The 27,792-nt window shown below is 48.9% G+C and overlaps 2 protein-coding genes across 11 annotated transcripts; one reads left to right on the forward strand and one right to left on the reverse strand.

Annotated features, from left to right (window-relative positions):
• Positions 1 to 10,314: 10,314 nt before the first annotated feature.
• On the reverse strand, positions 10,315 to 24,386 carry arel1 (apoptosis resistant E3 ubiquitin protein ligase 1). 10 transcript variants are annotated; one of them, XM_023828410.2, is made up of 23 exons: positions 24,206 to 24,383; positions 24,022 to 24,080; positions 22,760 to 23,036; positions 21,707 to 21,875; positions 20,558 to 20,778; positions 20,099 to 20,170; positions 19,772 to 19,998; positions 18,810 to 19,047; positions 18,168 to 18,337; positions 17,358 to 17,538; positions 16,815 to 17,059; positions 16,517 to 16,594; positions 16,255 to 16,396; positions 15,984 to 16,105; positions 15,762 to 15,837; positions 15,163 to 15,272; positions 14,812 to 14,991; positions 14,455 to 14,580; positions 13,678 to 13,807; positions 13,520 to 13,578; positions 13,306 to 13,395; positions 13,040 to 13,215; positions 10,315 to 12,914 (listed from the first exon to the last, which is right to left on the reverse strand). In XM_023828410.2, the coding sequence occupies exons 3-23, from the start codon at positions 22,905 to 22,907 to the stop codon at positions 12,812 to 12,814; spliced, it is 3,063 nt and encodes a 1,020-aa protein (XP_023684178.1). In that variant the 5' UTR covers positions 22,908 to 23,036; positions 24,022 to 24,080; positions 24,206 to 24,383; the 3' UTR covers positions 10,315 to 12,811. The 10 variants fall into 10 exon arrangements, with proteins under 10 accessions (XP_023684178.1, XP_023684180.1, XP_072555352.1 ...); XM_023828412.2 differs by having other exon boundaries at positions 24,362 to 24,376; XM_072699251.1 differs by having other exon boundaries at positions 24,347 to 24,362.
• Positions 24,384 to 27,674, forward strand: fcf1 (FCF1 rRNA-processing protein). The gene is made up of 8 exons (XM_023828431.2): positions 24,384 to 24,528; positions 24,830 to 24,894; positions 25,181 to 25,252; positions 25,395 to 25,543; positions 25,641 to 25,713; positions 25,857 to 25,944; positions 26,799 to 26,893; positions 27,196 to 27,674. Exons 1-8 carry the CDS (start codon positions 24,526 to 24,528, stop codon positions 27,242 to 27,244), a joined length of 594 nt encoding a protein of 197 aa, XP_023684199.1. The 5' UTR covers positions 24,384 to 24,525; the 3' UTR covers positions 27,245 to 27,674.
• The last annotated feature ends 118 nt before the right edge of the window (positions 27,675 to 27,792 follow it).

The following is a 27,792-nucleotide window of genomic DNA, read 5'->3' on the forward strand; positions in this document are numbered from 1 at the left end:
GGCTTGGTCGGTCCCGGAGAAACCCGCGAGGTTAATGATGTTAAATAAAACAGCACTTCTAGGGGGAATCGTGAAAAGCAGATGGAGGGAGAGACCAGCAATCTGATGAGCTGCCCGTTCACACGGAGGACCTCTCTCACACGCCTGCCAGGACCTGCGTCAGCTTGTCACAAAAAAATTTTTATTAAATGATGAAAAATCCAAAAGCCGATACCTCTTAACATCACAGACTCTGCTCACCTCCTCAAATCTCTGTTTTTAGGCTGGTTTGAGGCTTACGGGGGAGTAAATGACTTGAGTGATGTGTCCAGGGACAGTCACCATCCTCGGGGCACCCAGGGAGACCCGGTGAGACCCCTGACTTCACAGACCTGGCAATGGAACCATGTTTGTCTCCCCATGACTTACGAAGTGGCATACAGCTGTGGCAGGAAGGTGGGCTTAGGGCGTTTAGCCATGCAGATCGTCTTTCTCTATGGATCGGAAATGCACGTCTCGTTTTCCCGCCTATTGGCTAAACAGTGTCACCACGTGCCGCGTGTTTCAGAGGCTGCCCAGCCGCTGCCGTCCCGCGCCGACGACTGTACCGCTGATCTCGGCCAGACTCTGCCGGCAGGAATGAGCGGCTGGATTCGTGGCTCAGGCTCTCATACGGGATCGCTGACGAAAGGCCCTGAATACTTGGCGTCTTAAATACGGCGTGATATCTGGCAGCGAGCGAAAGAGCCGCAGACGATTAGCAAAGCTACTGTGGATTACGGAGTCGCTGTGGCGGAGATGTTTCTGTTTCAATGCCCAGTGTTATTTGCCCCCCCTCTGCTGCATGCGGGGATTATTAATTAACGTTTGTGCCCAAATCCAAAGGGGGGGGGGCACAGTCTCGGAGGGCCGAGGGAGCTTTGCAATGCTAATTGCCCTCTGTTGCCAGACTGAATAGTAACAGCCCCCCCCCCCCACACACTGCCCACTGCCCGAGAGGAGGTGGCTGGATCTCAGAACAAACTTCACGGGTGCAAAAGCGGCCCTGTCATACTGTGGGGCAAGCAGATGCATCCGTCCACGGCCCTGCCAGTGAGATCCGTTCGCAGGGTTTATCCGCGAGCCGCTTCCCGTGTGGAGGCCGGACAAAGACCTGGGGCTGTCCCACGTTCCCAAATGGGTGTCTGTTTCGGGTCTTGGTGATGGGCAGCGCCGGCGGGTGTGAGAGGGGGCGTTGCAAAGGATTATTAAAACACATCATGACCATCCTGTGCCAAGTGAGACGCAATGGGGGAGGGGGGGGCAGGATGCCACGTAAGGATGCTCTCTCAGCAGTTTCCAGCAGGTGTCTGTCAGCCTGCCCCCCCCATCCTTCCCCCTGTCCCCGCTGTTCTTCCCATCAGGCAGCGCCCCTCCTCGCCCCTCCCGTTTCCGCCTGGCAGTCCATATGCCCCTGTGTGATGGGGCTGAACTCCAGCCAAGAGACTGCGAGGGCAGCGTTGCCAAGCTGGATGCCAGGCAGAGGCACTTCCTTATTCGGCTTATTTTTCCATGTTCTCCCATCACTGAGGCTTCACCACCCCCCCCCCCCCACACAGAACCAAGCCTCAGATGGGGGTGGTGCCAGGCACTGCTGCCAAAGCCCTGGAGTAGCTCACCCTGCACATGTGATGGCCAGATCCATATCCCTGGTTGCCCTGTTATTGTTGTTGTTACTGTTCTCACTGCTGCTATTCGCAGTGAATCTCATTCACTGGTGAAAAAACTTCCATTCTTCCGGTGAATTGTTTGTCAAACTACGCAACAAGACAAGCCCTGACATGGCTGCCCAGGTGCTCTCAGAGGAGGCCAGGACCCTCACGCCATCCCCCGCATCCACCTGCTGGGCACATCACCCAGACCCCCCCCAACCCACGGACAGCAGCCTGCGTGCTCAGCTGCCCCACAGAGCTCCAGGCCCAACTGTCCCGTTCTGGACAAAGTAGAAGAATAAATTTAAAAAACTTACGGCAACCATTTAAGAGGACTTCAATGGGCATCACCTGAATCATCCAAAAAATAAAAGAGCAAAGCAGCACTGCCTTAAAGTTCCGCGGGATCAAGGTGCGATTTATCAAGCTCACCGCATGTGTCCAAACGTGATCTGAAGGGATTTACTATCACTTTCAGGAAAAGCACAAATACATTTTTGTCTTTTGGGATAATCTCAAAGAGCAGAGGGTTGAAAAGAAACACCACAAAGGCAAGAAAAATAAAAAGCAGGAATGTTGTGAAGAGGTTTGGCACATCATCGTGTAAGCTGGAATGGGGGTGGAGAGCAGCACGGTCCTGGACATGATCAGGGCTCATCAAAAACCCATATGTTAGGTAACACAACATTCCAGGCAGACTCTCTACACATCCCAAGACCTTGTACCTCAATTGATTTTTCAAGTCAGTGGATAAGCTCTCCCCTGAATGATTTCAGATGGAGGAGAACGACCTTGGAATTCCCAGCACACGCATCTAGACTATGCCGTTGTCCCCTGCACCCATTCCCACTCTGTCAAAGTTCTTGTAACCGTGAAGACCTCTGCCCAGCTCGGTCATGGCTCCACGGGGTCCGCAATCTGTCCCTCAGCGATCGTTTAGGCCCTCCCACACACCATCCTTTAGCAGACTTGCCTTCCTGCCCACCAATAAAGAACCATGAGTAGGTACTTCCTTCCATCGCAGTCATCTGTGCTTTGGGACTTCACACTAATCTGGGGGCCCGTCATCTTCTGCCTGGGCTGCTTGAGAGAAATTCAAAGAGCGTAGACATTCTCTGACTCTAATATGGGCGGAAAAGAATCTTCGAGTGCATCCCGACAGGACGGCCAACCTCATGAATCAAGCAGGGCCACCCCAACACCACATATATAACACGGACAGCCCCTGACTGGGGAGCACTTTGTCTCTTTCCAGACATCCTCTACAGGATGCTATCATCTGAGATGAAAGATGGCTCAGAACGGCACGAACGTCTTAAACGAGGTCTCTGTTTTGTCAGCTCTCGGCCGGCCGACATCATCTTAGAATGCTCTGTATCACATAACGCGTGACCCTCTTCCCGCTGAGATCGCTTTCGAGCCGACGCACCGAGGCCATCCCACTCGCCGGCCTTGCGTGAACAGAGACGCCTGCTCTTTCTCGTGTATATTTTCCTGAACACGTCCCAGAAAGACAAGGGTCAGCGCAGATTAAGGACACTCAGTTCACGCCACTGAGCCAACGTCCAAAGTGTCACAAGTAGGGCAATACTTTCTATGAATGCCATGCCTATAAGAACCTATGAACACATTCATAATGCATTATAATGCATTCATAAACCATTATGAGCATGGCTATAAATATTCATAAAAATCCATAACACATTATAGCCATGTTTATTATGCATTATGAATGCTTCATGACGCTCCCATCTATAATGTACCATAGATATCTTCATAATGCAATACAGAGCATTCTTAATTCTTATACTGACAATTATGATGCATGATAAAGGTATCTATAGGGCATTGTAGATGAGAGCTTCATTGGAGCTTATAAATTATTATAATCAATGCAATAATACCTTATGACTGTCAATAGAAGATGTTGTGATGCTTTATTAATTCCCATATTGACCGCTGTAATGCATTTTAAAGGTATCTATAGGGCGTTGTAGATGACAGCTAAAGTAGAGTGTTGCCACAAACAGCTCAGATCCATCTGTACCTCTACCCCTAAGCATTCAGTTCTCAAGAAGGACACCTCTCTGTAGGTGGAGAGGGAACATACCACTGACGTCAAGCGAAGAGCCACGAGGCAGGATTTCTCCCTCTCATTCTCCCTCCAGGTATCTGAAAGCCCCGTGCGCGGTCAGGAGGGGGTCAGCCTTCCAGCCTCACGCTCATCCCCCTTTCCCGAGGTCACAGGGGACCCTTTCAGCCCTTGTACTTGGACCGTCCTGCAAGCTTGATGCATTCCAGGTCCCAAGGAACCAGAACAGCTAATCAGTCGCATGCACTGGACACAGCTTGCCAAGGGCCATTGTCACCCGCTGTCCAGGAGACCCGCCACAGACCAGCCCAGGGAGCAACTGTCATTTCCTCAGCATGCCAGAGCGGCTCTGTCATCCTTATGTAAAATAGGAGTGAGCTCTGCGGTTGCTGGCATCAGCTGGCAAACCCACAGCTTTCCAGGACGCCTTGAGAAGACAGGACAGGTCCTCTCTAGGTCCAATTTCTTTGTCAAGGCTAGTAATGGTTAAGCATGAGATACCAGATACTGCAAAGGATCCCAGCCCCTGGGGTGTCATTCAATCAGGGACTAATTAACACCTACGGCTTTTGTCGTTCCAGTCTAATAAACATCTCTTTTGAAGCCACGCCAACGATATCACTTCTGCTGTCCAATCTGCAATCTAATGAAGCTTACGGAATCTTTGACAGCACGCGATGACAATTATGTAAACCCCCCCCCCCCCCCCCCCCAGGGCAAAAGAAGCGGTTTCTTTGCTTCTCCTTCATCACTAAGGTCTTCACCCCAGTAATGAAGCTGGAAGGTTGGGGTGGGGCTACACTTGCAGAGAGTGTGACACATACAAGCAGACCAGACATCAAGATTGGATCATGGGACCAGCACCCTTGCTCAAGAACACTGCTGGTCTGAACATGGGACAGGGTATCCGTGAGCTGGAGAGTGGCAGACCAATGAAGCGAAACGCAAAGACCCCCCCCCCCCCCCAGAATGATTGCCCTCAGCTCTTGCAGTGAGAAGAGGGATGGTGACACACCACTGACCTTCCACCAAACCAACTTGGTCAGACGTAATATTCCATTTCCATCCACAGGGGGCACTATCTACCCATCTCAGTTACACCCAGTCATCTCTTCTCACAGCAGGAAGCAGTGAAGATAGAGATTCCTGAGGTTCTGGTTATACCACACACTATTAGACCCATGCAGTACTTTCATTACTTCCAGACTACTTAAAGACGTCTCCCCCAGCCTCACCCTACTTAATGTCATCTCATCTCATCTCATCTCATCCTATATTAGCTTACACTGCTACCATCATATCTTCTACAGCTCACACCCTCAATTAGGAAAAAATGCTGGCCTCATTCCTCGATGCGTGCTGTATCTGATACAGCTGTGCATTGTGGGAAACTGCAAAGAAACGACAACCGTCTGAACCTGTGATAGAATGGCACGCCCTGGCCTTTTAAAGCAATGTGAGAATGGTCGACCAGCCAAGGACACACAAAAAAAACGCTTGTCTGAACAGCTGGCGCTCGGCCAGCCAGCCACACGTGAAACTCCGGTGGATTTTAGGTCTGCTTTTAGCAAAGGAAGGGATGGGATTACGTTGTTATGAAGCGTTTTTTTTTTTTTCGTGAGGAAGATGAATACCTTCTTTCTGTCTGGGTCAGCGAGTGAAGTAATTCTCACATACATCACACAGACACTCTACACTCATACTCCACACACCACTGACCTACGCCACACAGCACAGATACTCCATTCATACTACACACAGCACATAGATACTCCAGTCATACTCCACACAGCACACACATACTCCACATACCACTACCTACTTCACACAGCACACAGATACTTCAGTGATACTACACAAATCACACAGATACTCCAGACTCATACTCCACACAGCAAACTCATATTCCACACACTACACAAGACCACTGCACTGAATGCACTGAATATACCCGGAAGACCACTATGTGAGGGTGGTGTGGGAAGACAGTGTTACTCAGATTGTGTAATCCGTATGACTGCAGTTGGGAACTGTCCGAGAGGCAGAAACCTGCCCCCGCTTATATATCCTCATCCCCCCCACACCCCACATACTCATGGGACGGTACAGCCTAAAATGATGACTCTCATCCAGCCCCAAGGCCTCAGACATTTACTTGGCACTACCAGAAGCTTCTCCAGGTTTGTCCAAACGCATTAACCTTCTCAGAAGTTCTCTCAGTCCCATTCCCATGGAGAATCACCTAAACCACAAGTCAGTAAGTCCTGATGACAGGCGCTCCGGTTAAGATCTGCTTGGATTAAGGAGGAGCGAAACGGGGTGGTGTGGCGTGGTGTCACCAGTCACAGGAACATCTCACGGCCACTTCCCCGGTTCCTGATCCACAGCCTAATCCTTGCCCTCCCCTTAAGGTGCCCACCTTCCAAACTCCTGCGATGGGGGATTTCAACGAGGAGGAGGCCCATTATGCTAATGCAGGACCCGGTGGCGGGAATGTGGGCTGGCCCCGCCCCCTTTCAAGTGCTTCAAGATGCCTTGGCCATGGTTTGCGCCGGCATTCATGCAACAATAGTGGGATGGGAGCCTAGGCACATGAGCATGGTCTGGAGGGCCAGGGGAAAGCTTGCACCCCCACCATCCCACTGGAAGCCTCTCGTGATGAGGCAGCAGACAACCTGGGCACCTGGGAGTCAGCCCCAAGGGACCTGGAGGTCTTCCCCCCCCCCCCCAGCAGTCACCTCAGCAGTATCTACAAAGAATCATTAATGTTAATCACATCAAACACAAAAAAATCAATATCATAAGCGAAACTGATACTGCTGTGTGCTGGGCAATGGAAAATTCACTTTCTGTAGAGTAAATGCAATGTAATTGTTATGAATTGAATTAAGGCTGGTTAAAACGTGAAGTCCAAATTTTTGCAGCAAAGGTTTTTTCTTGTTTGTTGCGTGTTCTGCTCAAATTCCACTGCCTCAAATGTTAATCTGATTCTTGGGGTAAGACGTTACGCTCCCAAACATCGCATGACGGGCAGACTAGCGTGAGCCAATCGGGCAGCTGAAAGAACTGGTTCAGCAAAGCCAATCTGCCCATGCCCAAGATCGCTTGTAAGCAAACTCCCCCAGGAAAGAAAAAATACATTTACAGGCAATAAAAATGATTTGGCAACGCAAATAAATTTATTGAAAATGTGCAATGCATTTCCAAACCGTCCAAAAACCAATTTGAGTGCGGAAGATAAACGGTCATTATGCGAGATTAAAGCCTGCGGTTCAATAGTGTCCTGAGTCATCGTGCAGTAATCTAGCGAGAACAGCCTGCTGTCCCCCTTAGTCACTCTGCCGAGCGAGAGACAGATGGGGGGGCCTCACACTGGTGTCAGGCGATGCTGACGGAGCCTGAATGGAATTCGCTCAGCGAGTGATGAGCCTCACCGGTGCCAGGCAGGACAACGGGCCGGACTTCCTGCTCAAGAGAGAATTCCCTGGACACCATGATGTTCCTCAGGCATGGGGGGTGAGCATCCTCCTGAACGTCCCAGATGAATAACTGTGTCCCGAAACGCCCTTCCTTCTAAAAGCCTGGCAAGCTGTAACCCTCGACCCTCCCCAAGCCTTCTCCATCCCTCCCCAAGCCTTCTCCATCCCTCCCCTGGCAAATCGAGCACCACTCACCAGTCAGCAGCCCACAAGCCTCTATGCTGTGCAGAGCAGAGCGACAAAACCCACCACCGCCTGATGCTGAAACCCTGTGTTGACGTCCGTCCCCCATCCCTCCCGCTCTCTGCTGCCGACCATCAAGTGGACTCCATCATACAGTCAGAGAGAATAACAACCCAACAGCAATTACAGTCTGGTTTGTCAAGCAATAGGAGCACTTTAAGAAGTTATGATGTAGCTAGAAAGAGCAAAAATTGGGAGAATGCATGAAGAATTTGGCTTCAGATCTTTTTCTCACACCAGCAAATTGCCTTGCTGTCTTATTTGTGTCCTCTTTGGCCTGTAATGGCCGACAGACTGAGGAGCTCCAAGCCAAGGTACAGAGGGAAGTTTAATGGGTTGACAGGATTAGGTAGCAGGCAGAGGGTTGCAAATCTAATTCTCAGAAGGAGGCGTATTTATTTTTAAACAGTAATGAAGTGCGTCTGGCCAAGGAGAGTAAATAATGGACAACTGTTACTGTAAGAACTTGTGTATGACGTTTTTCATCTTCTTTCGGCATGTTTGGGGAAAATAAGAAAACAAAACTGCCTGGGTCTACTGGCAGGAGAAGCCCCAGCCTTTAGTAGGCAAAAGGTTCCCAGAGGTCAATGGTGAAAGGGGGGGGGGGGGGGGGGGGTGACAGAAAAACAGCTGACAGCTTAAGAGGTTTTGACATTTGCTTGCATTTTTACTGCCCTCTGGTGGACAAATCAAGCATTCTTCCCAGAAGTGAGAAAACGTGCGTTATCCATTCAGTAAAACTAAACCAGTTTAAACAGACATAACCCTATGCAGCAGTGCTATTCTGTATTCTTATAAATATAGTAAAATATAACAAAATAAAATATGGACAGGGAAACCTGTTAAGATGCCTACAGAAAATAGCCCAAAGGTGTTTTAAGATGTTGTACTTCACAGTCAGGACAATGTGGGGTTAAAATGGTGTTTGAGTATAACAACACCCTGCAGGGAAAGGCTTCATTCATCACTTTGTCCCAGTAAACCGCACACAGTAATAATGGTTTTCATCACAACTCTCCATCGGGAAGGACTTCTTCACCTTGGCAGCGCTTCCAAAATGTTCCCCCACCCTGATTAGCAGATGGGCGACACTACCCCCCCCCCATTATTACTGTTAATAGGGATAATGATGGACACTCTCTGCTTAACGAGCAACTCTGCATTCTGCTCCCAAGGGTGGTTTGAGAGATCGGGGGGGGGGCGGTATTCCACAAAGCAGAATATCTGTTAGCTGGATAAATTATGCCGAACGTAAAAAAACTGTCCAATAGGAAGAGAGGACGTTCCTATTGGACAATCCTTACATCTGACTAATGAAGAAATCCGGGAGGGTGTTCCACAAAGCAAGATTTTTCAGTTAGCTGGGTTAACTTAAGCTAGGAGTCACATTTGTCCAATAAGAGTTTAGGTATTGAGCATTCCTACTGGACAATCATGACTTCTATCTTAAGTTAACCCAGCTAACTTAGAAATCCTGCTATATGGAACACCCCTGAGTCATGCTATCTTACATCTGTATTTAAACTAAGTAGCAAGCAGATAGCATTAAATCTGTGTATTTTTATGTGGTTAACTTGCTAATAGTTGGTTAGCTGTATTAGAAGCCATATTTACCTGAAGCCAAACCAAAGCGAAGTTCCCGCAGGATGTTGGCCTTACATTTATCCCAGTGGCAGGATGCTACTGACAAAGCACAATGCTACAGGATCTTTGCTGTGCTACCAAAACACTTACCCCATCCCACCCCCCACCCCCCCTCCTCTTTTATAGGTATTGGGGCATCAAAAAAGTATTAGTATTTTTTATGTTACCAACCCCAAGAGGAGAAGAGAGGACAAAGTGTTGCTGTCAGTTGGCTGTCTGCGATGACGTCACCTGGTGTCCCGTCTGCTTCCAATCAGGCTGGTTTAGCGCGTAGCAGCAGCAGACGCCCTGGGCTCAGGAGCAGCAACACGACTTCGCATTCAGCCTACACTCACTCTGATTCCAAACAACTGCTGCAGACATCGACATACAGCCTACACTCACTCTGATTCCAAACAACTGCTGCAGACATCGACATACAGCCTACACTCACTCTGATTCCAAACAACTGCTGCAGACATCGACATGCAACCGTGCTTAAGAAGTATGTCCATGTGGGGTAGAAAGCTCAAAAGTGATGTTTAAAAAAAATCAATGAAATGTTGGTCACAACAGGTTTTATTGTTCATTTTATTAATCACCCTCCATGTGCACACAGAAACAAACAACTTAACTGGCACCTATTACAACAGATAACCCACCACCTATGTGTAACACAGGTGTCACTGACTGCCCCCCCCCCCTAAGATGGGTGCCCAGGGTGGGTTAACCAGGTTAATCAGTAATGAGTTTCCCAGGGGGAGCCTGCCTGATGGCTCCACATCTTTGAGCAGCTGTTCCCCGTTTAAAGGCCAAGGTGAGTATGGGACGCCTTAAAAGCCCCAGGTGGTCCATCCTGTACGGACTTCCACGGTATGTGCATCGCTTTCAAATCCACCTGCACGCGAGTGCACCACCTTGTGGCCAAAAGGAAGAGCTGCCATAAGTGGACTAAAGCCACAGGTACAGCATACATTAGCACAGCTTCCATCATAAATATATCATGGAAAAAAATGCCCATAGCTCTCAAAACAAATTGAGGGGGATAATTATTACTGAAATAATTCAGTTTAAGCATTTCACTCAAAGTTTCTATAGGATGCTGTCCTGGAACTAGGACCAATAATTTTCCAGTTCCTTAGGTTACCTTCCGGGGGGGGGGCACACAACTGAGCAGAGAACAGACAGACTCCATGCACACGCAGGCCTCTGTTTCCTCCGCTTTATTTTATTTAATCCACGACTGACAGGGAGCTGCCTGAGCCAATCAGGACATTGGCGCATTGCAGGCAACCACGACATTCCAGCGATGGCCCAGCATTTCCCAATTTAAACAGTAATAAAATTAAAAATAAAAAAAAAATCCACCGTAGGCAATTATTTCACAATATTTACAAGAATTAAAACAACCCCCTCCCCCCAGTTCATGCCAACAGAGGCTTCTTGTCCGAATCGGAACACAGAAGAAAATTACCTTCATATGAAAGCCAACCTGTGAAAGTTAAAGACAGCCGCGCAGAGGTGATGTCACTGTCCCTCAGGGACCACACCGCTGTGTGAGACTGCATTGTTGCCTTTCTCCCTGGTGACCTCTCACTTTGAGCGCAAGTCACGCCCCTTGGTCGAGGTCTTCACGCGACAGCCTCAAGAGCATAAAATCATTTCATTTTTTTTTTTTGTTTAAATCAAATGGCAATTCGGCGGTATGACATTGGAACACATCACGGCTCTAAATCACATAAGTATTCAGCCACGCTGCCAAGCGATGAAACAAAAGAATTCTTAAAAAAAAAAAAATCTGTACAAAAACACACAGGGTGACCAACTGAATATGGGGGGGGTCCCCAAATGGACACCTTACACCTGGCACAGGAAACAAACTGTCATCATTCAGATATTCCTTCTTGTAGCTTATGAAGCTTATGGTGGTGATGGGGGTGGTCAGTGGGGGGGGGGGGGGGGAGAGAAAGTGCTAGCTTGCAGTAAAGGGAGTAATCATTGGATAAAAGTGCAAACGTGGCCCAGGAGACACAGGACTGGATTTTCAAATGGCCCCCAATGGATGCGCCGATCCTGGGGAAGGACAGTGCCGTCCACAGAGAGGAGGAGTGGACCTCGCTGGAGCCTCCCCAAGTCCAAAAGCACTACATTCACACCACGAGGCACGGAGACTGGTGTGTAAGACCACTAGCCTGTCTGCCGACAGACGTACCAGCAAGGTCACATAAATATCTTCAAGCATTTAGCAAGTATGTCGTTTTTATAAATATCTTTAATGCTGACGTGTACCACGCCCACGTTCAGTCTTTCCTGCACCGGGCGATTTGGTGCTTCTAAAACTATGCGAGGAGGGATCTACTTGTACCATTTTAGGAGGAAATGTCCACAGAACATCGGATACATAGAATGAGGAACCAAAGGCGAGGAGAAGCTGTAAGGGAGCGACGATATGCTCTACAGAAGCATCAGAACCCCCTGAATCATTTGTGCAGACTCCTGGAGCTCTCAGTCATTAGAAGAACAAGAACACAAAGTGAAATATGATACATATCAGCTCACAGAAATATTTAACCCTTGGCATCCCGTGATTAGGAACCCACTGATCCAGACTGCATGGATGGATAAGAGGTTCAGAGGTCAAACATAGGTACAAACTTTGGTGTTGATACAAAAAATAATAAAATCATATTAGGTCCCAAACTGAAGAAAATTACAAAAAAGACCTTTTCACAGCTTGAAATTTAAGTGCATTATTGTCGCACCCCAGTCAAAGTATTACAGTACTATTCACAGTACCCTAACATATAAATCCTTCCTTTGAAGTCGTATTTCCTTACACAGGCAAAAAAAAGGCAGAATTTAACAAAACAGAAACATCCTAAAAAGAACATGGCTTTAAAAAAATACCCTTACCTTTACAGCCCACACTGCTAAGCATGCCATCGCTCTGCCGGATGAGATCCTTCACCAGCTTCAGGAATTCTACCCTCATACTGAAATGCTGAATCCTAAACTTGGCAAACTTCATTCCCAAATCTGCTAGTTGTTTTGGGAAGCGCAAGAATTACTGTTCAGATTTAAACAGGAGAAGGGATCAGGTACAAGGGCATGAGGTCCTGCCCTTTCCCAGTCCCCGCAGGTCCCTTTCCCAGTCACAGGTACAAAAAACATTAAAGAATCAGACGTCAGCATCCCAGCGGTGATGGAGGTTTGTCCAACAAGCAAAAGCAGACCCCTCCCTGACTGCTGAAGGTCAGGCCACCCCTAAGCACACCAGCAGCCACATTTCCGCCAACCTGCCACCTTTGGGTCAGAAGTCTGTGGCTCGGCGAGGAGTTGGAGCGCCGGGGATGGAATCCTGCCACATCTGAAACACTCAGGACCTCCACAGGACACCCACACAATCACAGGCATACAGCTCAAAACATCTCTACCATCTACAAACAGAACTCCACTGAGGGTCCCTCTTGCCTGCCCAGGGCCGTCCGTTTCTGTGCCAGTACAAAAAGAAAAAGGAAACTGTATATACAGGTAACGCCCATGCGCACTTCACAGCGCAAAAGCGTTCACCGGCCTTCCTGTGGCGCTCTGGTGAAGGATCACGAGTCGTCCAGGAGTCTGCCTGGCAGAGGGAGTGGGGGGATTGGGCCCCGCAGGGGCCGCCATCCGGGGGAACTCTCCCCCCCCCCCAAGGACAGGGCAGTTCAGAGCATGCCGAAGCCCTCGCTCCCCTCGCTGATGGCCAGCTTCACCATTTTGTGTAGCTCCTCATAGGAGTCGTAAGTGGGCAGGCACAGCTGGTTGAAACTAAGGAGGAACCACAACGTCACATGAGCCTCAGTACAGGATCAGGATCACAGATTATTATGGGTTTTTATCACGTATAGGAAAGACGTCCACCAATCAGGAACGAGCACCGGGAAGGGACTCACCAGGTGTGGGCGGTGGGCAGCGTGCTATGGGTGGGGGCGGCGATGATCTGGAAGGAGGGGCAAAGTGTGTTGAATCCCCCGGGGGGGAGCTGGGAAGAGCCCGTGGTGAACTGGAGAAGACGAGCCAGTTCCTCCTGGGTAAAGCTGGACACCACAGCCCAGAACCACTTCATAACCTGCGGAGGAGCAGATCAGGCAGTCCTTCACACCTGCACCTTATTATGGGATGGCTGTTGCCCAAGTGACAAGAGAGGGCGCTACCCCACCTTCTCCCTAAAATGCCATGAGCCACCGACAATCACAGCATGGGCTTTGAAGTCCTGGACGCTGATGTCACCTGTGCCACACATCAGTAGCTAAGGAAACACAAAAAGCAACATCAGTCACCACCAGAGGACCTCGACACCAATGTTAATGACCAGGCCATTAACACTCAAGCTGAAAAGGCTGTTTGTAATTAAACTTGGAATCCTGACATACCTCCAACTCATTCTCATCAAAGATGGCTAGGAGGTTTTCTGGAACGAGTTCATTTAGACCTGCAAAAAACAAAAGACCGGTCAGCAGGTCTTCGAGGGGGCAGACATGGCCCATGATCCACCAGATGATCCAAGGCATCCGGCCGGAAGATCCCTTACCTTTCAGGAAATGCTCCACCTCATCTCGCACCTGATTGGCCAGCCTGTGCTGGGCTAGGAGGTTAAGATAGTGCATCTTGTTCTCATTGGTGACTGCAATCTGGGCGCCTCCAGAAATCAGCTCCACAACCTGCACGAGCAAAGATAAAGGTGAGGCACACGGGCACACACGCATAGGCACACACGCAACAAAATATGAGACTTTTGGCATTTTCAGATTTTTGATTGCAGTCACAGATTACTATACAATTCAGTTTCTCCTTGTGGGGACCAAAGAAATGCTCCCCACAATGTTGAAAATATCAGGTTATCACATTGTGGGGACATTTGGTGACCACCTACACACACCCACACCCCCACACACAACCACACCAAGATCATTCGCCAGCTTTGGAAAATCTTCCCTTATACTGAAATGTCGAATCTTAAACATGGTAAACTTCTTCCCTAAACCTGCTTGTTTTGCAAAGTGCAAGAATTACTGTTCAGATTTAGTCATGCGACCTAGCGGCAAGAGGTCGTCACCCAGTCATTGCACAACCTTCAAGCGGAATGACCACAAGACGCCGTCCAATCACACATCTCTCTCACACACGCAGAAAAACCACCAGAGGAGCCCCAGGCAAACCACCTTCCCTTAATTTGGGTTCTGTTCGCCATTAAAAATAAACCACCACTCAGAGCTGGTTGTAAAATCACTGGTATGAGTTTGGGGTTGTACAGGATGCCAATGAGAGGCCGGCAAAGCGGGGGCCCATCAGAGACATGCCACTCCACCTTCTCCAGCTGGCCTGACTTGTTGTATTTCTCCTCAGCGAACACCAAGTCCATCTCACTGACGTCATTGTTTAGGATGAAGGAGACTTTGGTTTTGTAGAACTCCTCATCATCCGTCTCGAAGTACTGAAAGGAAAGGGCGGCGGGGAAGTGTGTGAGCTGACGGCAGGTCAAATAAACAAAACGTTGGTGTCACAGGAGTTGATGACGACTGCGAAGCTCGGACTGCGATGGCTCTGTACGAACAGCCGCAGCGCGACCCGCGCGGACGGCTCCGCGGACCGGGCACAACACTCCCGATTCCCGGTTAATCATTAAGGTGAAACGCAAGTGCAGAGTCCCCCGAGTCCGGCTCACCTTATAGTTCATCCTGAGGCCGATGATCTGGGCCAGGAAAGAGCGGGTGAAACGAGCCCGAACCAGCTGCTTATAGGCGCCCCCCAACGCCGACTCGTAGAGACACTTGCCCACCACCCGACCGGCGAACTCATACACCTTCAGCCTGAGGTAGGCCGGCCGCTCCGGGTTCGGATGCACCTGAGGACAGAAACTGGCTGCTGTCCATGTCTGACATCCTCCTTGTATGGGAACCCAACCACCATTGGGGGGGAGGCACTGCCATCAAGGCTGCGTCCAATAGGAGCTCTGCATTCTTCAAAGTCGGACATCGACTGAATAGGGGAATAGGAGGGGGGGGGGGTCTCTCACCAGGCCCTGGTTGCTGTCACTGAAGCGTGTGAAGAGCTGGTTGGACGTGTCGAACAGCGTCTTGCAGATCAGCTCAAACCATTCCCGGCGGGGCCCCCCCCAGTCCAGCGCTGCGGGCGGCAGTTACGGCAGACAGGTGACGTGACCAGCTTCTGTTTATTTTATCAGCTAATACAACCCACATGTGTTGCAGGTTAAGGTCTTAGGCATTCAGTGGGTTATAGAACACATTTTAAGATCTCTTGTACAAAAATATATTAAGATTCGGTACTTTCCAAGGCAATGAAACACTATGAAATTTATAGCACACTATCTTTATCCAGATGCTGGGAGACACGTGAATGAAGACTGCTGGAGAACCAAAATGCAGAATAATGTCATACAGGCCCTCTAGTGGCCACTCTTGGAATCAGCCACAAAAACATGAACACTCATTTAGGGAGATTAAAGGCGAGACTTCAAAAGTGCCATTGATGTTGAGACTGTACTGTACTAAGTACCATGTCTGTTCCTTAACCAGCCTGTTACCCACAACTCACTCACCCCATGAGCAGAAACGGACCTCAAACTCACACCCACCGGCGGTCTAATCCACTCACCCTCCTCATCTTGGAACACGACCTCGAAGTTCTTACTCCAGTCAGACACGGAGAAGCTTCTGGTGGCTTTCAGAGACTTGTGGGGGAAGGAAATCCACAACAATTGGGAAAAGAATCAAAAAGAAGGATTAACAACAATTAAAAACTTGAAAGTGCGTCCCACCAAAGCTGACTAGGTTTGAGCAAAGCAGGTCTACCTGCCACAAAGAGGTCTCCACTCACCGAGTCCAGGAGGACGTGCCGGACCACCTTCAGGCAGGTCTTGGTGCGAGGTCGCTTGGAGTGGATGTGCCTGAGCTCACGCTGGAAGAAGTTCACCTTGTCCTGGAAGGTCTCCGAACCTCCTGAGGATCAGACAGACAAGGCTGTCATCATAGCAGGCTGGGATCCAGGCTATGAGCACAAACCACACAGATAACTCCCGCTCTCCCAGCTGGCACAAACTGCTCCAAGGTTCCATCACCCACTGAGTTCATCAGAAGCTCAGACTCACCAATGTTTTTGTGGAGGAAGCGGATGAAGGTGGCGGCCATGATGTTGCGGTCCTTACAGCTCAGCTCCACGGGCGGCTGAATTCCATCGTCCACCACAAGGGTCAAGTATTTGTGGATGGGGTCTGGGCCGTGGTATGTGAACTGGGGGGGGGGCGGAGCGAGTTTTTTTCTCATGGTTGATGCCTCATACAGGTAACTAACTGCGGCAGAGCTAACAGAGCAGGAGAATTCTCATTCGCAAACAACGTGGTCGCTGCCTACCTTTGTGCCTGGACACACCCGAAAGGTGAAAAGGCGCCAGGGGAAAATTTTCAGGTAAAACTCCTTCACTGATAGTTGCTAAAGAAAAGGGTAGAAAAGAAAAAAAAAAGAAAAATCGCTGAAAATGTGATTTAAAAGGCCTGACCACACATTTGAAAACTAGACCCAATAAGAGGGCTGGCTGCTCCATTCAGAACCTGAACATCAGGTGTCAATATAAGGTTAAGGGAGCCCATCAGAACCAGCGCGCAATGGGTCAGCACCAAACGGCACGGTGACGGGGACCAAGATCACCAACCTTTGGCGAAATGTAGCAATAGACCTTTTTTGGTTTCTTCACTTTCTCCGGCTGGCCCTCCACAGGGGAGTCGCGGTCGTCCTCCTCATCCGCCGTGGACGGCCGCCTCTGCGGCGCCAGCAGCGACGATACCGGAAGCTGCCAGGTGGAGGTGCTATAGTTGCCCGTGCTGTAGAGGTAGGCCTCGAAGTAGACGCTAGTGCCCGGCGTCGACACGTACTTCTCCACGCAGTTCTTCTCGTTCTCTGGAGAGACGGGCGGCATCTCGCTCAGTGTCCTCGGCATCGCTCACCGGCCGCCGCGTTACCGACGGCGGGATTAAAGCTACACTTGAACAAACACTTTGTTTCCTCTGAGCATCGACGAGTGTGTTTACACGGATAACAACATGACGTCTTAAGGACAAGAATAAACCGTGTCACCCTGCCACTCTCCCCCGGCCTCACGTTACATGCAGCGACTCTCCGAGAAGCAGGGCTTTCCTGGATGTAACCCAACACCCCGCCGGTGTGATGAGACTCCGCCCCCATCCAGCGCACGCACCACTCAGCACGATGATGTCGAACTCGCCGTTGCTGAGCAGCTGGTTCTGGTAGGTGATGCGGGCGTGGAAGCAGCCCTTCCTCTTGACGGTGAGGTGTAGTTGCACCTGGCATTGCAACCGGTTGGAGGACACCGACTTGCTGAAGAAGTCCTCCGGGCTGTCCTCGTCCTGAGTGCCCAGCTGGGGGGGGGACACACAGGGAGTCACCATCACGCACCCCGAGGATGAACACGGACGCCATCCTCAGCCTCAGTGAGGGTCGTTTGTACGCTCGCCTGCTCAAGTGACACAAAAGAAAGCACAGACTCCATACCACCCGTTTGCCACGGGACCTGAAGCCTGGCTATGGTGTTCGGCTGCCAGGACCAGCAAGTACAATCCAGCTGCAGGGACCAGAGAGGAGGCAAACACCTTGTGAATGCTCCCATTCGGCGTCCGTGCGATAAGCCATCTGGCCTGGGCCCGGGACTGCACACCTGCAGCCTGCCCTCACTGAGCTGCAAAGCTGCAAGGCCCCATGGGAGCTTGGCAGTGAGGACTTACAAACATAATGACGGGAGGAAAGAGCCCTCTAGTGGAGGGGGGGTATTATGCGCTCTCAAACAGCGATTAATGTATTAATTGGATCCTACCAGTGAATTAATTACTTTGCATGGAAAACATAAAGCCTGCAAACAGGAGGCCATTCAACCCACAAGTTATTTTTAAGATAGGTGGCAAGTGAAGCCTCGATTGGTCAATCGGTCCGCAAACGGTACAGGAAGCCTGCTGCAACCCCAGGGGCCCCACGGAGGCCCAGGCTCCCTCACCGGCTGGACGCTCGCCCCGTAGCTGTCTTCGTCGGCGAGCGAGGTGGAGTTGCTGGTGGGGTTGCCGTACTCGTCGCGGGGTTCGATCTGCAGGGTGTGCTGCTGGCCGTGGGTTAGCACCAGGGTGGAGAAGTGGCACGCGATCTTGGTTTTGGATGGGACCACCACGCCTACAATAACAGCAAACCACAGCAATATGGGGGGTGTTCATTCCACCAAAATCCTACAGTGCAGGCATTTTCTCAGCAGAAAAAAGCACTTACAGCAAAACACCCCGTTACTTCCCCCAGATGATGACTCGTCTGACTTTAATCTTTAAAAGCTGTCAGGCCTGCAGTTCTGCCGCTGCCATCCCATAGTAGCATGCAGGATCCCAAAATGCGTGAACATAACCATGATAACTTCCTATGTACCATCAGTCTCCTCTAGGTAAAATTAATCGATTTGCTAGTTGTTTATCCTGGTTGTTTATCCTGGGCACTTCAGCTCAATACTCCCCAAGGAGGGTAGAGCACAAAACAGGGATACACCCCAGGCAAGATGCCAGACCATAGCAGGCAATGAGTAAAACCTAGTCCTGATATATTAACATGATCAGCATAAGAGATGCGGCAGAGACAGAATCTGATGAGAGAGACATACCCGGCTGGAATATCTTGTAGTAGGGGCTGTAGGCCACATTTAGGCCCCCCAGCTTGACGGCCACCTCGTAGCGGCCTGCCTTGCGCACGGTGAAGGCCACTTTCACCACGTTGGCCTCAGGCTCCTGCAGGACCTCCTGGGTGACGGGGATATCCAGGGCCAGCTCGATGTGGGTGATGCTGACCCGCAGGCCGACGGGCCGGTGTGCCGGGAACGGCTGCCCATTCTTATAGAACAGCTGGGGGTGAGGAGGGGCGAGGATGAAGTGCTGTGATGTCCCACCAAATGTCCAACAGCAGTGCTGCACCCGATTTATGTGACCTTCCAATGCATTAAATTCAAGCTGGGTGCATCATCATGGGGGGAAATGAGGCTTCGAAACCCACGACATTACAACACGCGGCTTGTTTTAGCCTGAAATAAGTGAAACAGCTAACAGGAAATAGGCTGAACTAGACCGACGAGTACGATAATCCCACCCACTGCGGCACATGGAAGCCATTACACAGCAAACAAAGTTGGGTAACACTTTACTTGAGGAGCCACAAGCAACTTAATAATAATTACTGAAGTACAAATCATGAATAAATATAGTAACTTCATGAAATACTTGAACCGTTATTAGGGATTAATGATGAATGAACATGGGATCAGTACGTAACCTGCACCTACTTTCTGGTTAATTAATGCATTAAGTAAGAGTGTACTACTGCATTATTTGTGACCCCCCCCCAGTAAAGTGTGACCCAAAATTGTACGTTGCTGGGGTTGGGTACACAGAGTGACAGTCTGAAATAATGTATCGCAGTGTTTTCCAACCTGATACTCGGGGACCCACAGTCAGTCCATGTTTTTGCTCCCTCCCTACAATTTTGCTCCCCACAAAAAACATGAACTGTCTGTGGGTCCACAAGGACCGGATTGGCAAACAGTGATATATTGGAATGGCTGTGATGGCATACTTGGACGCGGAAGGTCATGGTCTGGCCCACTTCCTGTGGATCCTTCCAGTCCCAGGACACCTTGCAGGAGCGGGGGTCCAGGTAGTTTCCCCGCACGTAGTCATAAATGCTGCGGTCGCCCCGGCGCCCCCGGTCCTCATTCTGCAAGAAGCTGACCACCCGGGCAGCAAGCTCACACAGGAACTTGATGGTGAAGACGAACGCTATGATAGACACGGTAATTCCGCCTAGGCGGAAACGGAAACAGTAAGACGACATGAACCCGGAAAAAAAAAAACACACCCTGCGATTTTATCACATTATTCCAATGTCTCCTTGCCAACTCACCAATCACGTAAAACATGAGGTCTCTTATCAGGAAGCAAAGAGCAATGGTACAGCCGAATATCAGAGCCCCCGCTGGAAGAAGAAAAAAAAACGCAAAACATGGTGAGCGGCTGGAGAATCCAGAGGGCAATCCATCCATCACGCCAGGCACTTCCCGTACAGCTGAGGTCTGGCATGCAGACGCTCTGCCCCTGGAATGACGCCCAGCTGGTTAATATCAGCGAAAGTACATACTGAGCTACTCAAACCAGCCAGGCTGCCCAAAGCACTTCAAAGGCGGCAGTAACAGGCAATTTTAATTAGAACACTGTAAAGTGTCTTAACTTTAAGTTAATCCATTTTGGAAATTTAAAACTCCGAGGTAACTTACGACAAGCACGGTCAGCTTCCTCGTACCGCATGACATTTTGAACGATTTCACAATGTGCAGCCGAGCGGCTCGCCAGCCGCGGAGCTCACCTATCGACCACTTCTCAGTCAGCCTCCTCTCTGCCAGGCTGTGTACCAGCTGGATCTCGTAATCCTGGTCGCGGTGCCCCTTAGAGGCCTGGAGGACTTTCACGCCAGAAGACAGCTTGATATAATCCTCGTAGTAATATCCCCAAGCAGCCAGTGAGAGCTGCAGCCGGCTGTCGAATTTGGCTAAATCATCCAGATTTGTGCAACCAAGGGTCTTCAGTCTTCAAAGCAGCCAGAAAACATAAAAAAAAATGGATGAGATGGCCAGCAGATTGACACAGACTTCCAAGAAATACAAACTACAGTGGCAGGGGGGGGGCTCCCAAGCGGACTGTAAATTCTGGGGTCCCAAATCAGGGCAGTAACACCAACCACGTGAGAATCTGCCCTCGACATTCTGCACAAGGGGAACCACAAGCAGCAGCTCGTCAGTCACGGGGGCATCAAAAGATCCCACGTCTTCTCTGACGGCATGAAGGCGTGTTCCTGAACCAGATCCCTATGACAGCCATATGCTCAGAGATTGCTGCGGTTCATTAATGCCTCACACACAATCTGGCATCCAAAAGCTCCGTGGTACATTGAGAGCGTAACTGGCATAACAGCGAGACCCTGTAATGCTGTTTCACAGAATGGGAGCCCACATGTCCAATAGGCTCTGTCACCCCAAGGCAGCGTTTAGGGGGTGCAGGAGGACTGCTGCATAATGCAAGCGAGCGGCTGGAGCGCTGCGGCAGCTGGAGCTGCGTGCAGCCCTGAATGACCCACCGGTGCGCCCATGGAGAGCACAGAAAGGCAACTCAGCTCAATGTCACCCAGCTCACTCAGCCATAAATGGGGATCAGCTGCCCTCTAGTGGCCAAACCACCAAAATGACTTTTCACGCCTCATTATAAACGGATATGCCAACACAGACTTGCTTCCTGAAACTAAACAGGATTTTGCCAGGACTTACTACCACAAACAAATGCAAAATATTGGTAGTAGTTTTTATCATCATACATGATGATTGTGCCGTTTCAATGACGACTGGTCAGCAGTCCTCTACAGCTGCACTCAAAGCACTGCGCTACAGTGCTAAACTATCAGAGGACACAACACACATCCACCTCCAAATCAGCCCCCCAGCCGGCGGCAGCCCCCGCTCACGTGTGATAGTAGTGCTCCAAGCTCTGGCAGCAGAGCCACTCTTGAAAGGCAAAGTCCCTGAGCAGCTGGATTTGGGCCTCGGCGATGTCCGGCCAGCGCTGACGCTCCTTCTCCACCTCCTCCAGACGGGCCAGGATGTGCAGGCTCAGCTCCTCCAGGGTGTGCACATCTAGAGAGGGGGCAATGAGGTCAGGCCTGAGACTCCACGCCCCGTCGGCGTCCCTACCACAGAAATTAGGAGCACGGCCCCATGACCCAGCAGGATGCTTCTGTCACAGTAACCCAGTAAACAGCCACGAGACTGTAGCCACGACGTCGGCAGCCCTAAAATGCAGCGGCCCCCGTTCACCGATCAGCCGGCGCACAGCAGCTAGTGCAGTAACGCAGCCACTGAAATGCGAGCATGACACTTCCTGTCTGTGGCTGCGACAATGACACCCGACACGGACAGTGACGTCTACAGTACAGTATCACCAAACTGGGGGAGAATTTCAAGTGACAAGTCATTCAATTACAAACACCCCAGGCTGGAAGCTATTGTAAATGCCCATTGAAATAAGGAGGACTATAGTAACATTGAGAGGCTATTAAAGACTGAAAGTCATCTGCTCTTTACAAGAGGAAGAACATGCTGGTCAGTGGAATATCCAATGCCGGCAAACAGCTGACACCACTGCTTGTGTCCTCGCGATCCCTGTCTCATCCTTTCCCTCGGGACTGCTATCTATCCCTACATCAGTCATGCATTTCCGGGCATGAGGCAAACCCAGCCATGTCGACCCCGGTTAAGAGCACCCGCCAAACCATGCCTCACACAGCAGGGACTGTCCTCAACTTCCTCCCGTCTGTGGGCCTGACAAAACATCCCAGAGGAAAATGGGTCAGTGCCACCAACGGGGCCCCAGATCGCCGCCTCCCGTGCGCCGACAGGGTGAGGCAGCAGATCAGTCACTTCACGGGACGGCTGCCCGAGCACCTGTGCCACCAGGTCTCAACTCCCCCATGGGACCAGCTTTTTAAGCAGCTCCTAAAACTGTTGCCAAGAAAACTAACCTTCAAATAAGTGCCTGTATTCAGCGAGGCCGTGCTCCTGGAGCCATTCCTCGATCTGTCCCTCCTTCCCTTTCTTCCAGCGCACTTCCCAGAAGAGGATCCACGAGAACGAGCAGAAGGCGAAGGTCAGCAGGAAGCGGCGGTCCATCGGACCATCCTCAGCCTCGGGCTGGGACTCCTCTCAGAGAGCGGAAACGAGCCCCATGTGAAGACGGAGAGCACGGCGGCTTCCCTCCCCTGCCGACCGGGTACCAGCGACTCCGGCTCCGTGAATGACCTTCGGGGAGGAGGAGGGGTGGAAAAAACAAGAGGCCGGCCTTCTAGTGCACGCCATGTGAAAGTGTATCGAATGTCACAGACACACACACACTGGGGATCACACACGCCTTCCCAGAAACCCAACGACGTGACACGGCCCACCAGAAAGAGGAGCCGCGCTACGGCCACGGAAGGCATCAATATTTATAGTCGTCATGCTGGCCGAGTGGTACGTAATGGGGCAGGACATGTAATCTGGAGAAATTTAATATACATGCATCACTGCCTGGTTCCCCTGCAAAAAGAGGGGGTCTGAATGTTTGCCCTGTAAATGATACACCTTGTATCAGTGTCAAAAAGAAACCATTATCACTCATGACTCATTTCATGACATTGGTGCAAGTGTCTCCCCCTTTTACCTCGCGATACTGCTCCGCTGCAGCAATGTACACCACCAATGCTAGAGGTTTCTCATGTTACCCCGCGGAGAGAGTGTCAGTGTTATCTACGGAAGGAAGTTGCGCTTGCAGTCATAATTCACATCTACTAGCTGTCCCTTGCAACATCTGTAGAGGTAGGACATGCGGTGCAGCTGCAGTGATTTGCATATGACCCCTTGTTGCGGGACAACTACTGATGGACCACGGCGGGCAAGAATCCACAGGCTGAACGTGCGCGTAACCGAGATCGTTGTGGGTAGAGTATTCTAAGGAACTTTAATACAAGGAGACCCAGAACACAGGACACACCCCCCATGTCCCCAGCCCACCTCAACATCGCGCCGACGCCCGCGTATGGCAAACGCAGGACACACACAACCCCCGTTAAAATCGCGTTTTGTAAGTGACCCGTTTAAAGCCATGCCATAATGCCGTTGGCACGTCATATCAAATCATATCTCGCACTTTATCGACTAAAACTCACAGGCACCCCATACATCTGCCCCTAAACAGTTATCAGTGTGTTACCGAAAGTAAAAATATAACAATATCCAGCGAACTTACGAGCTAAAGATTTCCCTGGAAACGGCGACGGGAAAGAGTAGTTGTCTACGTAAAGAAAACTAAAATAAAAGACAAAAACATAAAGAATCAGCATAGAAGTTACTGATCACTAATACCGAGTGGTTACCTATTAGTTTCTAGCTTAGCTAACAAACGTATAATAAACTGAAATCAGCCTGCTTACGGTAATTATTAAAGCCACGATACTTGTTATAGCTGCAGATAAAACATGCGAGAATCTTCTTACACCCTCGGTAACCGCTGCTTTTCAATCACCCTATATCGTAGACAGGTTATTCAATGTGTAAATAGACACTACTTGTACCTTCGGAGTACTTACGAACAGCTCACCGGAAGGGACGCAGTGCACGCAAAATACCGCGCGAAATGATGAGGTCATCCTGCGGCGATCGCGGCGACTGCTAATGACGCCATAAATTGCTATACTCTGAACTCACACGCGGACATCAGCAAAAGGGAGGCTGTTTGACTGAAAAAAACATCATGGTTAGTATTAATATCGAGTAGCTAGTTATTTAAATCTAAGCATATTCGTAAGGATAGTGTTAGGGATTGATCGATTAAAGTTTTCTTCTCGCAGCAAGCTGGAAATAAAAAATGACCGCTGTCTGCTGACATCAGTCAGAAGGATTGACTTGTAGAAAGATTAACTGATGTGAATGTCAACAATATTTAACTCCTGTTTTGTTTTAGGGTATCAATGTATGTGATTAGAATTGAGATATCTTGTCAAGTGTTCATAAACGTTGTTTTATTATAATCTTTAATGTTTCCTTTCGGTTTAAAGGGTAAACAGAAGACAAAAAAGTACGCAGTGATGAAAAGAATGATTAGTTTAAAGGATCACAGGATGTAAGTTTCTTATTTATAATTAATACTACTAATAATAACATTTTCAATGGTTTAGTGGGTAGCATTTTTGCCTTATAAGAATTGCCGACCCCGCTCTTTGTGTGGAATTTGCGTGTGGCATGCGAGGATCATTTCACTCTCTCTAGGTCGTCACTCTAAAAAGCCTTAAATTTTACATTTACATTCATCAACCATAAAGCTGTCAAACATATTGTAGTAGGTAGACTTGCAGCATCCTGACAGAACATTAATTTGTCATAACTGTTTCTTTAATGTTGTTCCCAAGAAAACCACAAGATCGTGCAAAAGAAAAGGTGAAGAAGAAGAAAGACCCCTCAGCGCTAAAAGTGACAGAAGTGTAAGTGAAGCTAAATAACTTAGAAATAGTTGCCTCAGTAGTTGTGCTTGAATGGAGTGTACTGATGTTACATTGTTCAGTTATGCAAATTTGAAATCGGATTTTTATGTGGCTCATCCCAAACCTTTCATTCTGTGTCCAGGACAAAGTACCCATCATGTCTGTTCTTCCAGTACAACACACAGCTGGGTCCCCCCTACCACATCCTGGTCGACACTAATTTCATCAATTTTTCAATTAAGGCCAAACTTGACATAGTGCAATCCATGATGGACTGTCTCTACGCCAAGTGTAAGTGTTTCACACTTAGGGACAGACCTGCAATCACTTTACAGCTCTAATAAGGTAGTACATGTTGAAATTGAATATCGTTTCTGTCTGTTCCAAGGCATCCCCTACATCACAGACTGTGTCATGGCTGAAATCGAGAAACTGGGGATGAAGTACCGAGTCGCTCTAAGGTAGGTAAAGTGCAAAAAAGGACACATGGATTTTTGGACCCCAGTACTTCATTCAGGGATAGGTTCCTATGAAAGGTACTATGTATAATATGTATGTGTAATAATATGAATGATAATATGAAATTGACATGCCTCCTTTACAGGATCGCAAAGGATCCTCGCTTTGAGAGACTGCCTTGCTCACACAGTGGAACATATGCTGACGACTGTTTAGTCCAGAGGGTCACACAGGTAAGACTGCTAGCACAGAGACCCTGGTATTTAGGTAGGGATGCACCAGTACTGTTACTAGTATTGGTATGAAGTCTGATCCAAATCCTAAGCATAGAGGACAGCAAACTGTTCAACTAAATTATTAAGCGGAGGTACAAAATCAGGTTCATATAAAAGTATTAATCAAATCAAATATCTAAAAATTGAACATAAGAAAGAGTGATGAAATGGACACCAGCAGCAACACCCTGAAACAATCAGACTTGCAGCACAGAGAAAGAAAACGGCAAATGATAAACCTCACGTAGTGAAAATGACAGAAACTCAGTGTCGGTCAGGCACTGCAATGGTAATATTTTTTGAGGTGGTACAAGGTATGAAACATTTGTGAAGCACTGCTTTAGAGGATTTAGAGTGACATTTCTAAATCAGAATTAACACCCACTGATCCATCGTATTCCACAGAGCCTAAAAAGCGATGATCAGCACTGCTATGATCGCCCCCCCCACCCTCCAGTTGAAAAGCCTTAATGCTGGCTTTTTGTCTGTATATCGTTTCTTCTTAAGGCTTTCACTTTTTTTTTTTCTTTTTTCCAGCTTAATAATGAACCCTGCTTGGTGCTGTGGTGGTGGGGATTGCAGTATTATCATTTTCCCAATATTTTTAAGTTAAAATACCACACATCATTTTTTAGACATCACACATCCCTATTTGGTGTTGGTGAATACCACAAAGCAAGCATCAGTACTCATACTCGGTCTGAGAAAATGGTATCGGTACATCCCTTAAACATATAAGCCTGTGCTGGTGTCTAAAGTGACAAATGAGTTACCTAACAACTAACTGTGGTACTCACTCTACACTTAAACAGCACAAGTGTTACATTTTGGCCACGGTGGACAGAGATCTGAAGAGAAGGGTCAGGAAGATCCCAGGAGTGCCAATCATGTACATCTCCAACCACAGGTGAGGATTCCCATCAATAACTAGCCATTCCTGCCTTTAATTTGCAGAGCTCGCAGTCATTCATCCCCCCCGAAGTTCAGAAACCCTGTGAACTGATCAGATGTTAATGCTTTCTCAAATGCCATTATGTGAATCTGCACCGGATAGCCTCTGGCCAAGGACCTCGTCTGTAGCTCCTAACCTGGCGTGATTTGACACGGGCCTGAAATTCTCACAGCTCGGATCAATATATCCTAACATTTTGGAAAATCTTCTACTGGACTCCCCTTCATTTTGATGTGTGTAATTATTTTTTTATGCAGGTATAACATTGAAAGGATGCCAGATGACTATGGTGCTCCAAGGTTTTAACCCTGGACAGGGATGGACATGGAGCAGAACATCTACTTACATGGAGCTGGTGTCGGGATCATTGTACTACTTTGGATGCAAACTTCCCCTATTTACAGGATTCATCTTAATGTAAAGACCTAATATTCTGGGTTACAGGTTTGACCAGCTAATATAAGTGGATCTTGAAATCAGTTTTCTAAAATCCATTGACTTTGTTTTAGTTCAATATTAACTTCATTTTCTACTATGAGCAGTTGTCTATACCTGCACAATACTATTTATGTAGTTTTTATGTGCAGGGTTTGTTTAGAAAAATGTAATTGCATTCCTTTGGCCCCAGAGTACCCAGACTTTATTTTTTGGTTGTGTGAACAATGTTGTATTTGGATCAGATATACAATGCAATTCACTATACAAGTATTGTTGTATTAAAGTTGTGTTTCCGCAATTCTTATGCTTTGTATTATTGTTTTCTATTTGTCTTAATGTGTTGCTTTTAGATAAAAATGAATAAGGCGAAGTAACGTATTGCCTCTGGGTACTGATCAATTCAATTAGTAGTCATA

The sequence above is a fragment of the Paramormyrops kingsleyae genome, chromosome 14 (genome assembly GCF_048594095.1).
Source record: "Paramormyrops kingsleyae isolate MSU_618 chromosome 14, PKINGS_0.4, whole genome shotgun sequence".
Taxonomy (NCBI): domain Eukaryota; kingdom Metazoa; phylum Chordata; class Actinopteri; order Osteoglossiformes; family Mormyridae; genus Paramormyrops; species Paramormyrops kingsleyae.

Coding starts and splice junctions, on each gene's coding strand:
- fcf1 (XM_023828431.2), top strand. Junction 25,544..25,640: donor GGACTGTCTCTACGCCAAGT/GTAAGTGTTTCA, acceptor GTCTGTTCCAAG/GCATCCCCTACATCACAGAC. Junction 25,945..26,798: donor TAGTCCAGAGGGTCACACAG/GTAAGACTGCTA, acceptor ACACTTAAACAG/CACAAGTGTTACATTTTGGC.
- arel1 (XM_023828413.2), bottom strand. CDS start 22,907: ATGGACCGCCGCTTCCTGCTGACCTTCGCCTTCTGCTCGTTCTCGTGG. Junction 15,838..15,983: donor GGCACGTCCTCCTGGACTCG/GTGAGTGGAGAC, acceptor TTCCCCCACAAG/TCTCTGAAAGCCACCAGAAG. Junction 13,216..13,305: donor CATGGCATTTTAGGGAGAAG/GTGGGGTAGCGC, acceptor GCTCCTCCGCAG/GTTATGAAGTGGTTCTGGGC.